Below are 15,151 nucleotides of genomic sequence, written 5' to 3' on the forward strand. Positions count from 1 at the left end.
TGGGCAAATTATAAAAAGAATCACTTTTGTTTGTCTCAGATTATATATTAGTTATTTATGTTTAAAATGTTATATTTTAGTTACTTATATTATCGTTTTGTTACGAAGTGATCACTGTATCGTTAAACTCCGTTACCTCCCTAGTGGTAGTCCAAATGGGTTTTAAATACCAACTTGGATATCCAATTGCTGGGATAAAAATAGGTTTTTAATTAAATAAATTTAATTTGGACTGCCATATAGGACATCCAAGTTGGCATTCAAAACCCATTTGGACTGCCAAGTAGGACTGCCGTTAGGGAGGTAACAGAGTTTAACGGTAGAGTGACCGCTTCGTAACAAAACGATAACGTAAGTGATTAAAACGTAACATTTCAAACATAAGTGACTAAAATGTAATCTGGGGCAAATAAAAATAACTATTTTTGTAATTTACCCTTTTAACTTTGCCTAAATTTAGACATTTAATTTTTTATTTTAAAAAAATTTTACCGACATATTTACCGACGTGTCAAAATCTAATATAATTCTAATAAAACAAAATAGATGCTTTATAATGGAATCTTATTTAACACCAAAAAAACAAGACCAAGAATTTACAAAGTGTAAACTTTAGATTAATTATTATAATTATAAAAGTAAAATCATATGTTTTTCACTTTGATCGATTGTGTCGTCTAATTAGCTATCACAAAATCAAGCACTTTTTTTAGACATGGATGGCATCATGGAAATTCTCACTTCTTATCATAAACAAATATTTAAATATAATATTAATGATTTATATAAATAATACATAATTAAATAAACCCAATTTAAAATTAAATTAAGTTTATATTGAATCTCATGATTTTTAAATTGAAACCCTGAAATTTAATATTTATGAGATTAAAATCTTGAATTTCAAGCTTAAATTAGAATTATTTTATTCCTCAATTTACATTTTTAAAAAAATTAATAAAATAATAAATATCCTTATGATATTTAAATGATTATTTTCAATCAAATAAAAATAGTAAAAGAAAACAAAAGACATGTGCGTTAAATCGACAAAGAAAGAAAGAAAAGGACAAGTAAAAAAAAATAGCCGATTTGGGTTAAAAATCTGCTTTTGAACTATTCGTTGACTTTAATGAGACAATAGAATTTTATTGGTCCACGTGTACATTTAGATTTGTTTGATTTGACAACTCGAAATCTTTTTTCATGTTTTGAAAAAGAATCTTATATTATTTATTTATTTTTATAGGAAAAAAAAGACTGAGATTTGATTTGTTTTTTTTTCCTTTCTTTTAAGATTCGTTAGAAGGATGTTGGGTTTAAATTAAATTAATCGATTTAAGCGGTCGAATTTAGTTCAGTTGAAGGTCTATTAATAATTTTTTTTAAAATTTTGACTATCGATTAATTCAGTTCGAAATAGAGTAATTAATTGAATTAACTGAAATAAATAATATATATTACATATAATATATTTTTTATATCAGCAATGTATTTTTAAACTATTATTTTTATATTAATCGAATTAAATAATATTTTTTGAATCATTAAAAAATGAATATTCATTTTTTATATGTTTCATACTTATTTTAACCAAAAGACAAAAACATATAGATTTCGATTAATTTAAAATATTTCAATTCGGTTAATGTATTTAAAAAAATTCGATTCAGTTAGTGGTTAAAAATTTTTACATTTCAAGTAATTCGATTTGAACACCCCTACTCGCAAGTGGGTAGACACACTTTTTTTGTCTAAACTTTTTTTATATAGTAAATAAAAATAAAATTTTAAATGTAATTTTAATTATTTTTTTAAAATTGATCTATTTTTTGGTGAATTATAAGAGGAGTCTTAATTGCAACATGATTAACACAATTCAAACTTAGGCCACACCTGAAATAGTAAACACCCTGACTATAAAGTCAACACACGGACTTCTATTTTCCAGTTTTGACGGTTGGAATAATGGATTAAACTTGAATTTAGGGGTTTTTTTTAATAATAATTAGAAAAAGAATAATTAGAAAAACATACCATTTTTTTCATTAATTATAAAAGTTATTTCATTTTTTAAGCTAAAAAGAGAACAAGGAAGGAAGACTGAGACAGCTGTTGTTAGAAGAGTAGAGAAGGGAATAAAGAATTTTTTGTCAAAAAATTCAATGTAATTTAATTTTTTTTGAAGGATGTATTTTAATTAATGAACATTAAAAATTAACATATTTTTCTAAACAACATATTGTGATTAAAAAAACTCTGATTTGAACTCTTTGAACCCATATTCATTAATATAATAAATTTAATTATTAAAAATAGTTCAAGTCTAAGTGATGAATTTGGATTTTTGTTTTGGGTGCATCTCTAGAATGAAGAATCTTCAATGTACAAATTGGAAAATGTTTAAATATAAAATGGGAATTTAATTATTTGAAAAATTGCAACTTTGAATTTAACCTTTATTGTTATTGTTATTGTTAAGTATGACTCCTATTTTCAGTCAAATTTGAGAAATAATCTTTTGGTTAAACTCTGTTTATTTGTTTCAGTCAAACACTGATTAGTTTAGATTATTTTATTATTATTTGACATATGAATTTAGCCTATAAATAGGCTTTTTTACAACCTTAGTAAAAACACCCATTAGAGATTAGAACTCACAACACATTTAGAGAATTTTGTGTTTACGTTTTGAGGGTTCTTCGTTTTCGGGTTTTTGGGGTTTAGTTTTATCTTCATCTTTTGTACTCTTCGTTCTTTTTCCATTATAGTAAAATTATCTTTGCCTGTGGTTTTTTATCCTCTTTGGAGGGGTTTTTCCACGTTAAATTTGTGTGTTCAATTTCTCAATTTATTCTGCTATTTTTGTTACTTGTTGCCTAATCGGGACGATCCCTAACAAGTGGTATCAGAGCTAGTTCAAATATCAGCCCATTCAGATATAGCAATAACAAGGTTTGAAATTGAGAAGTTCGATGGTGAGACAAATTTCAATCTGTGGCAAGTTCGGATGATGGCAATTCTAGTTCAATCCGGTTTGAAAAAGGTTGTCACCGGGAAAAAGACTGAGAATATAAATAAAACAAAATGGGAAGAGCTTGATGAAAAGGCATTGTCTGCAATCCAGTTGTGCCTCGCGAATACGGTATTGCAGGAGGTATTGATGGAGAGTACCTCATCCGCCTTGTGGAAAAGGTTAGAAACTCTTTATGCGACTAAGTCTTTGGCTAACCGTTTAGTGTTGAAACAACATCTATTTACGTTTTGCATGAACGAATGTGAGCTTCTTAGATGTTACATCAGTCAATTCATTACTCTTTTAAATGATTTAAAGAATGTTGAGGTTCATATTGGTGATGAAGATCAAGCTATGCTATTATTGTGCTCTTTACCCCCTTCATACAAGTCTTTCAGGGAGACCCTGATTTATGGCAGAGACAAAATCTCGTTCGAAGATGTGAAGGGTCATTTGATGAGTAAAGACAAAATCGACAATGAGCTTCATTTGGATAGCAAGGCAGATAGGCAAGCTTCCGTTTTAGTAGCATCAAAGAAACGAGACAAAAGGTGCCGCTATTGTAAAAAGTTAGGTCACGTCAAAGCAGATTGTTATAAACTGCGAAATAAAAGAGCTGCTGAGAGTAACGAGGAAGATGTAACTGGTGTTAATTTGATCGATGAAAGCGGTGATGATTTCTTGTTAGTGTCAACGAGCGATAACTCCAAGCTCACATCCGAGTGGATCCTAGATTCGGGATGTTCTTTCCACATGTGTCCCAATAGAGAATGGTTCTCTACATACAGTTCGGTTGAAGGTGGAGTTGTTCGCATGGGAAACGATTCATCGAGTAAGGTAATTGGTATTGGTACTGTTAAAATTAGGATACACGATGGGACGATTAGGACACTCTCAGATGTCAGATATGTACCTGGTTTACGAAAGAATCTCATATCCTCAAGTATTTTAGACTTGAAAGGATGCAGAATCAACATCGAGTCAAGCGGCATTAAAGTATCTCGTGGAACTCTCGTTTTGTTAAAAGGTAAAAGAACCGGCAGTCTTTATATTCTGAAAGGTTCTACAGTGACCGGTGAAATCGGACGTCCCTCGTCCGTTACAGAGTCGAAGTCAACTCATTTGGAGCGGAGGCAACTTGGTTATAGGAGGGAAAAATGTATGACCGTTTCGTTGAAGAGAGGTTCTTTTTTGGATGCAGGTTTTGAAAAGTTGGGGCACTGTGTTCGTGAAAATCAGACCCGGGTTAGTTTTGATTTGGCAGTGCACAAGTCGAAGGCTAGAAGTCTTCCAGCTTCTAAGCATAGATTCGACTCAATTAATTCCCTGCATAGTTCAAGATAGGCTCGTGGCGGGCTTTGGCAAAGATGGCGTTGTGGAAATATGAGTCAAGGTGGAGATTTGTTAAGTATGACTCCTATTTTCAGTCAAATTTGAGAAATAATCTTTTGGTTAAACTCTGTTTATTTGTTTCAGTCAAACACTGATTAGTTTAAATTATTTTATTATTATTTGACATATGAATTTAGCCTATAAATAGGCTTTTTTACAACCTTAGTAAAAACACCCATTAGATATTAGAACTCATAACACATTTAGAGAATTTTGTGTTTACGTTTTGAGGGTTATTTGTTTTCGGGTTTTTGGGGTTTAGTTTTATCTCCATCTTTTGTACTCTTCGTTCTTTTGCCATTATAGTAAAATTATCTTTGCCTGTGGTTTTTTATCCTCTTTGGAGGGGTTTTTCCACGTTAAATTTGTGTGTTCAATTTCTCAATTTATTCTGCTATTTTTGTTACTTGTTGCTTAATCGGGACGATCCCTAACAGTTATTACAATTAAAGGATTACATACTTTGTTGTGAGTCAGTTCGGTTGGCATTGATATTGTTGTCAGTACAGGAGAACGTGAGTTTGAGTGCACTAAAAGATATTATACTCCTATTTAAAAGTTAGAAAGAAATTATGAATAGTTCTGAGTCTTGTATGTAAAAAAAAATTGCTTACTTTGTTAACAAGGGAATGTGATAATTTTTTATTTTTAAAATCAAATTAATATACATTTTTAGATATTAGAAATTCGGAGAAAAAATATATAATTTTTCTATATGAATTTTGAGTAATTGTTTTTCTAAATGGAATAAATAAAAAATTTTTATTTTTAGTCAAGAAAATGTTTACATATATTGTGGGTGAAAAATTTCTGAAAAAATATATATTTGTAAAAAAAATTATATAAAGCTTTAGTTGAAATAATAAATATTGTTATAAAAGCATTTTCAAAAATAAATTACTATTATGTTTTAAGTTAAAATTTTATTATGTATAATTTTTTTTTTAAAAATTTATATAAGAATATAAAAAGATAAAAAACACTTTCGTAATAATTTATTTTTTGACATACTTTTGTAGTAATATTTATTATTTTATAAAAAATGTAATTTGTGTTAGAATCCCACCTAGTCCAAAAACTCATTTAATATTAAAATTTGAAATGAAGTCTAAACATTATATAAAAAAGAGCGCATAAAACTTCGAATTAAATTCCCTTGGGATAGCTTGCAAAAGGGTAATCCCACTAAAGGAAAGATACTTATTTCCCAACAATTAAATGAGAATTGGAATAGTCCCCACATCCAAAAGTGCATGCTCATTCATATAAAATTAATATTTTAACAAGTTAATCATAATATTTTATAATCTATTCATATATCTTAATAAATAAATAAAAATATTTAATTATTTGTTCAATAAAAAAACCTTAAATCATTATATATTGATTAAGATAATATTTTTAATCAATATGCTAAAAAGGTAAATTAATAAAAAAATATTAATAAATTACATAAAATATTTTACACTAATAACTTCATCATATACATATATGATTATATGTGTTTGTGAGGGAGGAAGTAGAAATGTAAAATTAAAAAGAAAAAAGGATTTTTTTTTCTTGTTAGAAAAGTTAAAAAGGATTAATTAGAAGATTTTAGTAATAATTGTTCTAAGGCTTCTTTTTTTCCTTTAAATTTTGGTCAAAAGTCACTTTTTTAATCCTTAATTATGAGATCTTTGGGCACGTATTAGAGTTTATGGGGACCTAATTCCATTATTAAACTTTAAATTGCTTGCCACCAAACACTGGTCCTCACTAACTTTCGAATTACTAGTTTAAATTTTATATTTTTATTTTATATTAATAAAATTATTAAATTCAAAGTTTTATTAATGTTGTGACCATTTTGGTGGTAGATGGAGTTTGGAGATGGAGTTGGGTGCTCTCAACACTGGCGGATTTTGGATTTAAGTTTTGAGTTCTAGTAAAATTTTTAAAATTTTTAAGAGTTTAACTAGATTTTTTTAAAAAAAAAAATTGAGGGTCTAATTAAAATTTTTAAATTTTTGTGAGATTAATGAAAATTTTTAAATATTTTAAGTGAGTTTAATTTAAATTTTAAAAAAACATTAAAAGGTGTAATGAGAATTTTCAAAAATTTGAGGGGTCTGATTAAAATTTTCTAAAAACTTCAAATCAAGGGAGAAATGAAATTTTTCAAAAATTGAGGGGCTAATTAATTTTTTTTAAAGATTTCAAGGGAAAAATCATAATTTTCCAAAAATTTGGGAAAGCCTAGGCCCTTTCAATGATCTGCATCTGGCTTTCGAGTTCCTACATGACAAATGTAAATAATTTGGAGTGCTAAAGCTTGTGGTTTGAGACACTTTCCCATACTTAAAGTCAATAATAGAGTAATATGAGGTTGAAGATAATGAAAATAGATACGAGAGAGCTCTCGTAAAACTTGATCCCCAAGGTTACTCCTTATTGATTGGTGGATGTAGACTGGTCTTACATTTGTCTTTATTCCTATCATGGTATAACAAAATGTCCTCTTTTGGTCTTAAGTTTGAGACAAGTCGTAAACGGCCTAACTAAGACTTATATCAATTGTTTGTAAGATATGATACTTTGATCATATGAGCATCTTGCCGATAAATGATTGATTAGTGTAAGTTTAATATGATATCGCTTCATCCCCTAAGAAATTTGACTTATTATATGAGAGGCAATTTATGGAAGTCAAATTGTTTGACTTGGTTATGCCCTCGAGAGATTCAGTATAATAGATTGATCTTTTTTAGATTTTGTGACTATCCTTCTCATATAAAATTAAAACTTGAACTTTTCCTAAAAATACAACAACAAAAAAAAGGTGTAGTTTGAAAATAAAAAAATGTAACCAAATTGCTCATCCTCTCCTCAGAATTTTCAGTTTCAATGGGATTTCAATGATTAGGCTAATTTACATCAGTTTTCTGTTTGGTTACTCAGACTTCTCAGTTTGTTCCAACTAATTAAATCTTCCGTTTGGTTACTGAGAAAAACCAGAGAAAGTGATGAGTTTCAAACTTTGAGATATCAACATTTACATCATAGCAGAGCAATTCCAACTTAAAAGACATATCTAATGTAGCTTTAACTTAATGTTAATTTTTATTGTAATTATTAGAATATATTGTAACCTCTAAAAAAAAGGTTAAAACATGCAATAAGTTTTTATATTCTTTAAAATATTAGAATTTAGTCTTTATATTTTTATTTTTAGACATTTAACCTCTTTACTTTTTAAATTTTAAAATTCAGGTATTTTTTTGTTAAAATTATGTTAATTACAATGTCATTTTTTTAATTGCATTGCTACTAAATGAGTTTTTTAATTTTAAAATATCATACTAATAAATCTAATAACAAAAGATTAATAGTGTTACCACTTGGATCTGAATTTTAAAATTTGAAAAGTAAAAAACCTAAATTCCTAAAAGTAAAGGGACATAATTCCAAAATTTTGAAAAGTAGATCCCTAAAAAATCCAAATACGTAACTGGAAATAAAAGGCAATATTTTCTTAATCAAAATCGTTATTCTTTTTTCCTCTGAAAATTACTGCATTGTATTACAATGATCACTAATGTAATAAAACAGTAAAAACTAGATCCCTAATATATATATATATCCTGAAATTGAATAAACAAGAGGGGGAAAGGCCTGAAATTACTGGTAGAGCTGCATAATCTTTAACCATAAATAATTTTCATGGAATCCACTCATTGCTCTGTCATGACTTGGAAAATTTTCCCAGTCAGAAATTGAGAAGATCCTTGAAGCAGAAAGAACTGATCCAAAATTTTTCTTCCAAAAATCTTCTCCAAATATTCATGGCATATTCCCCCCCCATTTTTGAACCGATATTAAACTCTTTCCCCCCCCCCTTCTATGAATTGATGCATGCCTGGATTTCTTCTAGTGTTTTCCCTTTAGTTTCTGGGACAAATTTGGCTACGTATAGGATAGTCATTAAAGAGAATCCTGAGTATATAAAAAAGGTTCCTGAAACCAAACAGAAAAATCAAAAAACATGTTTCAGAGTTCATGTCTGAAAAATAATTCCAGGTTTCTTTTTGGACAAGTTGAATGTGTTTTAGTTCAGTCACCTGATGAACTCCAGCTCATGAGGAAGTTGAATGTGTAAGAAACTGCCCATGCACCTAACCAGTTCACCAAGACCACCAAGCTACCAGCTACTCCCTTAATATTTATAGGGAAAATCTGACATCGAAAACATCAAGTTCGGGTCATTTCAGGTTAATCGTTTCGGGTTTGTTTTTGGGGTCATTTCGGGTTAAGGGTTGTAATGCTCACCTCAGACATTATCACCGAAGGGACTGCTCCCATTCCAATTGAGAAAGATGCCACATAAATCTGATTTCAATGAGGAAAAAAAAAACTAAAGTGAAAAAAAATGAATAAAAAGGTTGCCATTGGATAATATTTATGTTATGATTTACTTACAAGGACTCCACCAACAGCTAATATTGGCACCCATTCAGGCAAAAGATTGTGTTCCTGATTCATAGAAATCATGAAACAGGTTTAAAAAATTGTATAGAAAACATGAAACAATTTCATTTATAGATAATTATTAAGGCTTACTTTGAGATAAAATGAAGTGCCAGACATGAAGCAACCAAGAAATGTGCCAGTTGCAGAAACCTGCAAATGGGAAAAAAAAAAGTATATTTTCATCCCAAATTTTCCCATCAAATTTCATAAGGTAAAAAATGTAAAAGTAAATTTCTGGGGTTAATTTTTTTTACCATTATCAATGGTCTTCTCCCTGACTTGTCCATTAACATTGCTCCCACAACAGTTATAGGGACCTAAATAGTAAGAAAATAACATTGAATTTGTTTATCAGATGTTTAATTCAATCAGTTCATGCAGTCACAGCATCAACAACCCTTCCCGATTCTCGGGTTAGGGACCCTTTTGTAAGAAAGAAATTAATTACCTGAACACAAGCATAAGCTATGGTTCCAGCTTTTCCTGAAGAAAGCCCTGTGAATTGTTCAGAGAGTTAATATGAAAGTTTAATGACAAAGAAGGCATTGTAATAAGGTACTTGGAAACTATTATTTACCAGCTGATGCAAAGGTTTCACTTGCATAGAAACTTATTCCATTAATTCCTCCAAATTGTTGAAAGACCATTAATGCAACTCCAATCTGAAGATCATACCAAAAAGAAAAATGAGTTCTAATGGAAACCATTTAAACAAGAATCTCATATTCATCGAAGGTATAGAACGAATTAACTCACCATCACTGAACGAATGTATTTTGGTTGAAACAAATCCAGCATTCTAGTTTTTGGTAGGCTTTGAAGAGTTTCAATGTACATCTGTTTATACACCAAAATAATCAGCTGTTAGTTTAGCTTTACATATAATCTCAAAGACAGTCCATATCCATGTTCTCCGGACCTGTTTTTTCTAAAGTATTGACACATGTTAGGATATAGGTATGAAGTTAAAAAGAAGCATCCGTATCCAACAGTTGTCGGTGAGTCCGATTAACATAGGTGCATATATATAGTTAGAAGAAAAAAAATACTTGAATTTCTGCAGCTTCTTGAGTGATATCAGCATCTTTGCCTCTAAGTTTTCGAAGAGCAACCTGAAATTCTTTGTTTTGGCCAACCTTTGCCTGCAAACAACAATGTTTCAACAATCATATATGTATTCATGTGTGTATATCTATCTTGCTTTCATTTCCATTGAAATCTTACCAGCCATCTTGGAGATTCCGGTATGAAACAGAGGCCAACAAACAGGAAAATGCATGGCACAAGTCCTTCCAAAAATCATAACCAACATTTAGTCTCTAATAGTCTTTTATTTTCAGTTTTGATCTAAAAATCATGAAGGCTTAATTAGGATTACCAGTTAGAGCAAGTTCCCTCCATGGTATAATTGTTCCTATTAAGAATGCAACTGATGAACCGGTAACAATCATAAGCTGTAAACGAAAAATAAAAGGGATTTAAATTACAATTTCACCGGCATTCCGGGTAATATCTGGTAGTGCATATCATTCATGGCCGCTATTTAAATCACTGCATACGGTTCTACCAGGCTTTCTCACCTGATTCAATGTTGTGAGCCCTCCTCTGAGATTCTTTGGTGCTATTTCAGCTATGAAGATTGGAACCTGTTTGTTTAGTGGGAAAATTATTAGCACAACTTTAGAAAACATTATCTACCAGTGTATATTTGTCAAGAAATGCATATTTTCTCAGGAAAAAAAATAGTACCACGTATGAGAAAACTCCAATGCCATATCCAGTGGAAAACCTTCCAATATCGAGTGAAACAGCTCCCTGCAATAGGATCATGCAAATTTAGGTACTATTCGTTATCCAAAAATCATAAATTCACTAAGATGAGGACCAAAGTGTAGAACCTTAGAGAAATAAACAGCAAGCCATCCAGTGATGCAAAAACCAGCTGATAATCTCATTGCCTGACACCATTAAAGTTGCAGAAATTTAGTACAACTATAACATAAACCATTTTTTTTTCAATTCAATTCTGAAACATAACATACCCCTTTTCGACCAATCATGTCTGCAATCCGACCACTAGTGACAGCACCAAGCATTGCACCAATGGTTAAGATAGAACCAAACATTGAAAACTGGAAATTTTTTTCAATAACAAGTTAGTGTGACATTCTTGAAAATAAAATATTTAATGGATGCATTGATGTAGAAAGGAACAAACCTCAGATAGGGATAGATTAAGATCTTCACTGATAGCTGATTGAGTGGGAGCTGAATACCCCACCTGCCAAAAGAACAACTTAAACTAAACAAACCTTTTTGGTTTCTTTTTTTCTTTTTTGTGTGTGATTTCTTTTCATATTCTAGTTTTGGTTCCTAAAAATATAAAAAAAGAAAAAAGAAGAAGAAGAAGAAAAAACATTTTAGCAACCATGAACTTTGTTTAAACATGAAAATGCCTAGAGGAAAAAGAAAACCCAGAAACAGAAAATTTTGATTTGAAAAAAGCTCTAACAACAAAAAAAAAACATGAATTTATTAAGTAAAAAGGAACTTACACATGATCCAAATTCAAATGAACCGCAAACAGCAACGAATGTGCAAAGCAAAACCATCCAAATGGATCCATTTTCATGATGAACAACAATTTTCTCATCATCTGCACCAATCAATGGCTTCTCTAAATCTTCAAGCCCATTGATTTCACCACTTTCAACATCTTTAAACTGCCGAATTGTCATCTCTGGGTTCTTTCTTTTAAAAAAAAAAAACCAGAGAGACTTCGAAATAACTTCAAACAGATGGTGTGAGTGAAAAACAAGGTCTAAAAAAATGAGGGGTTTATATACACGTTCACCCAGTAAGATTTTTTTCACTTTTTGGGTGTGGAAATTAGATATTTTTATGGTGCATTGCTTGACTAACCCATATTTTATCGAGATTTGTTCAATAATTAGTTTGTCTGGTTGTGTATTATTGGAGGAAGATGATTAGGTAGCCATTAGCAGATAATCTGAGAGCTGGGACTTTCACGAAGCTGTCACTGACGTGGTTTGATCGTATGTTTATCTAACAGTAGTAGTTTCATCCACGAAAGTTCAATCATTGAGCCGCCGTTTCCTATTGGACCCTTCTTCATGCAACTTGATTTCCTTTTAAACACCAAACTTATGAAATTACTATACTATATATTAAAAAACAAAGTTATTTTTTCTATTAAAAATTTCATACATTTGCAGCAACGGGACATAAGACTAAATTTTGGGGTCTAGTAAAAATTTTAAAAAATTTAGGAGTTTAACGAGGATTATTTTAAAAGAATTTAGGGTTAAACTAAAATTTTTAAATTTTTTGTGAAATTAATGAGAATTTTCAAATATTTTAAGTGACATGCATTAAGAGTCAAATTGCATTTTGTCCCATCTTTCCATTTGTATTGTTAAAAATTAGAGTGATTGACGGAATAACTAGATAGTGACATGTGGGTTCCACGTGTACCTTATGTTGATGTACATGAACCAATTTTTAACAGTAAAATGGATGAATTTTTTAACAGAATGACTGGTTTATTCTTTGATCTAATGTACAAAGACTAATTTGTACATTTTTTTAGTGGAATAAATAAAATGCAATCCAATTTTTAGTACATGGACCTTCATGGTACTTTTACCGGATTTTTAATTAAAAAAACTGTATTTTTTCTACTTAAATATGGTTTAATTTTATGTTTTATATATGCTTGTATTTGATATTAGTGTTAGATATATTTGGATATTGTTGTATGATTTATACTTATTCTTATAACTTAAACTCAAATTTAACTTAATCATTAAGCTTGAACTCTAGTAAACTAACTTCATGTGTTTCATGCTTAATTAGAGTAGCTCACATGCTAGACTAATTTTCTTTTTTAATATCTTGTTTTTAGTTTTAAGGTAAACTATAAAAATAGTTAACTGTTATTTATCTCAGATTACATTTTAGTCACTTATGTTTGAAATGTTACGTTTTAGTCACTTACGTTATCGTTTTGTTACGAAGTGATTGTTTTATTGTTAAACTCTGTTACCTCTCTAAACGGTAGTCCAAACGGGTTTTAAATGCCAACTTGGATGTCCAGTTGCTGAGATGAAAATAGGTTTTTAATTAAATAAATTTAATTTGGACTGTCACGTAGGACCACTGTTAGGAAGGTAACAGAGCTTAACGGTTGAGTGACCACTTCGTAACAAGATGATAAAGTAAGTGACTAAAATGTAATCTGAAGCAAATAAAAGTGACTATTTTTATAGTGTACCCTTAATTTTAATTAATATTGTAAAATTTCAATTCCAATAGAAACTCAAGCAATATGAATTATTAAATTAACCTTTTTACTAGATAAATGAAGAATAAATTTGAATAATTGAATGATTATCTTAATTTGAGCTCGAAAAATTGATTAAAATTAAATTAATTTTAACCTCGAATTTTAAATTAATTTTTTTATTATTTAAAATCGGTTAAACTCGATTACTCTAATATTTCAAAATTCAAAGAAAAAACCTTAAAATTGAGCATTACCATATTAAGATACCCATATTCAACATTCATGGTATACATTTTACATTTATACATAATGAATATCATTTATAAGAAGTTGTTTTTATTAAACTATTTTTATTTCAAATATTAAAATTATTAATAATTAATTTTAAATAAAAAATAGTGATATTAATAATACAAATTATTGTTCTTTTCAAAATCATTGATAGACTACTAAAAGAAGAAAGCCTACGCAATAATAAGTCCCTTTTTTAACAAAATGACAAAAATTCAGTCAAAAAATATTTATTTTTTGAAAAAAAAAAGAAAAGAAAAAAAACAAAATAAATCTAGCTGTATACGAGTAAAGCAAGTGAATAGATTAATTTTTTTGTAGACATGCTGAGTCAGAACCTACGCAAAACATCATTAAAATTGTCAACTTGATGGGAGTATTTGCCAATTTGGCCAATGTTTGTATTCCACTCATTTTATATGTAGAAAAAGTATATTTTTTTTCAATCTAGTCCTAACTTTTCACTTAATTTTGTTAATATTTTGTAATGGGGGTATTTGCTTGATTGTTTTGCCAATAAAAAAAAGGTTTTCAGAAAAAAAATAATCATAGAAAAGAGGTTGGTAAATGAAAAATAATGTATTTCCTCCTGTGAAAAGTAAAAGGCTAAACTGTAAAAATAATTACTTTTGTTTGTCACAGATTACATTTTAGTCATTTATATTTGAAATGTTATGTTTTAATCACTTATGTTATTGTTTTGTTATGAAGTGGTCGCTCTACCGTTAAACTCTATTACCTCCCTAACGGTAGTCTTATGTGGCAGTCCAAATGAGTTTTAAGTGCCAACTTGGATATTCAGTTGCTGGGATAAAAATAAGTTTTTAATTAAATAAATTTAATTTAGATTGCCGCGTAGGACATCCAAGTTGACATTTAAAACCCATTTGGACTGCCACTTAGGACCGCCGTTAGGGAAGTAATGGAGCTTAACGGTAGAGTGACCACTTCGTAACAAAACGATAACGTAAGTGACTAAAACGTAAAATTTCAAACATAAGTGACTAAAAAGCAATCTGAGGCAAACAAAAGTGACCATTTTTGTAGGTTACCATATTAAAATTATACATGAACTTTCATAAAATTTGTAATGTTATACATCACCTTTAATTTGCTGCATTTGTATACATTAAATTTTAATTTTGGTTCAATTTTCACATTTCACTAATCTAGTTATCTATGTGGCACAATTTTTCATTAAATCATGTGTAAATTCACATTTTATTAGGATAAAAAAAAACAAATAAACAAATTTAAATTATTTCCACGTGGATTAAAAAAATAAGCACACTTGGGAAAAGGATTTCTTATTTCCCCAAAAAATCTATTTTTAGTAATCTAGATGGAAATAATTTAAATAATTTATTTGTCTTTTAACTTAATAAAGTGCCACATCAACAATTTACATATGACTTAACGAGAAATTGTGCCACATGGATAACGAGATTAGTGAAATATAAAATTTGAATCAAAATTAAAATTTAATATATACAAATACACAAATTAAAGTTAGTGCATAACATTACAAATTCTATCAAAATTTACTTATAATTTTTATATTTATCCCAAAAGTAAAAGACAATTTCCAAAGAAAACATCTTACAAATAACATGATTCTTTATGTAAAAAAAACAACA

General features: G+C 29.2%; 1 protein-coding gene across 2 annotated transcripts; it reads right to left on the reverse strand.

The window, feature by feature from the left end:
- Nucleotides 1-7,917: 7,917 nt before the first annotated feature.
- LOC107932116 (sugar transporter ERD6-like 16) lies at nt 7,918-11,912 on the reverse strand. Of its 2 annotated transcripts, none has more exons than XM_016864068.2 (18): nt 11,473-11,912; nt 11,136-11,198; nt 10,960-11,049; nt 10,816-10,875; nt 10,667-10,732; nt 10,498-10,563; nt 10,296-10,371; nt 10,142-10,206; nt 9,967-10,059; nt 9,674-9,754; nt 9,495-9,579; nt 9,366-9,412; nt 9,172-9,234; nt 9,008-9,067; nt 8,867-8,920; nt 8,717-8,776; nt 8,509-8,623; nt 7,918-8,404 (listed from the first exon to the last, which is right to left on the reverse strand). In XM_016864068.2, the coding sequence occupies exons 1-18, from the start codon at nt 11,653-11,655 to the stop codon at nt 8,289-8,291; spliced, it is 1,443 nt and encodes a 480-aa protein (XP_016719557.2). In that variant the 5' UTR covers nt 11,656-11,912; the 3' UTR covers nt 7,918-8,288. The 2 variants fall into 2 exon arrangements, with proteins under 2 accessions (XP_016719557.2, XP_016719558.2); XM_016864069.2 differs by having other exon boundaries at nt 11,136-11,290; nt 11,473-11,656.
- Between the last annotated feature and the right edge of the window lie 3,239 nt (nt 11,913-15,151).

The sequence above is a fragment of the Gossypium hirsutum genome, chromosome D02, assembly GCF_007990345.1.
Source record: "Gossypium hirsutum isolate 1008001.06 chromosome D02, Gossypium_hirsutum_v2.1, whole genome shotgun sequence".
Lineage (NCBI taxonomy): Eukaryota > Viridiplantae > Streptophyta > Magnoliopsida > Malvales > Malvaceae > Gossypium > Gossypium hirsutum.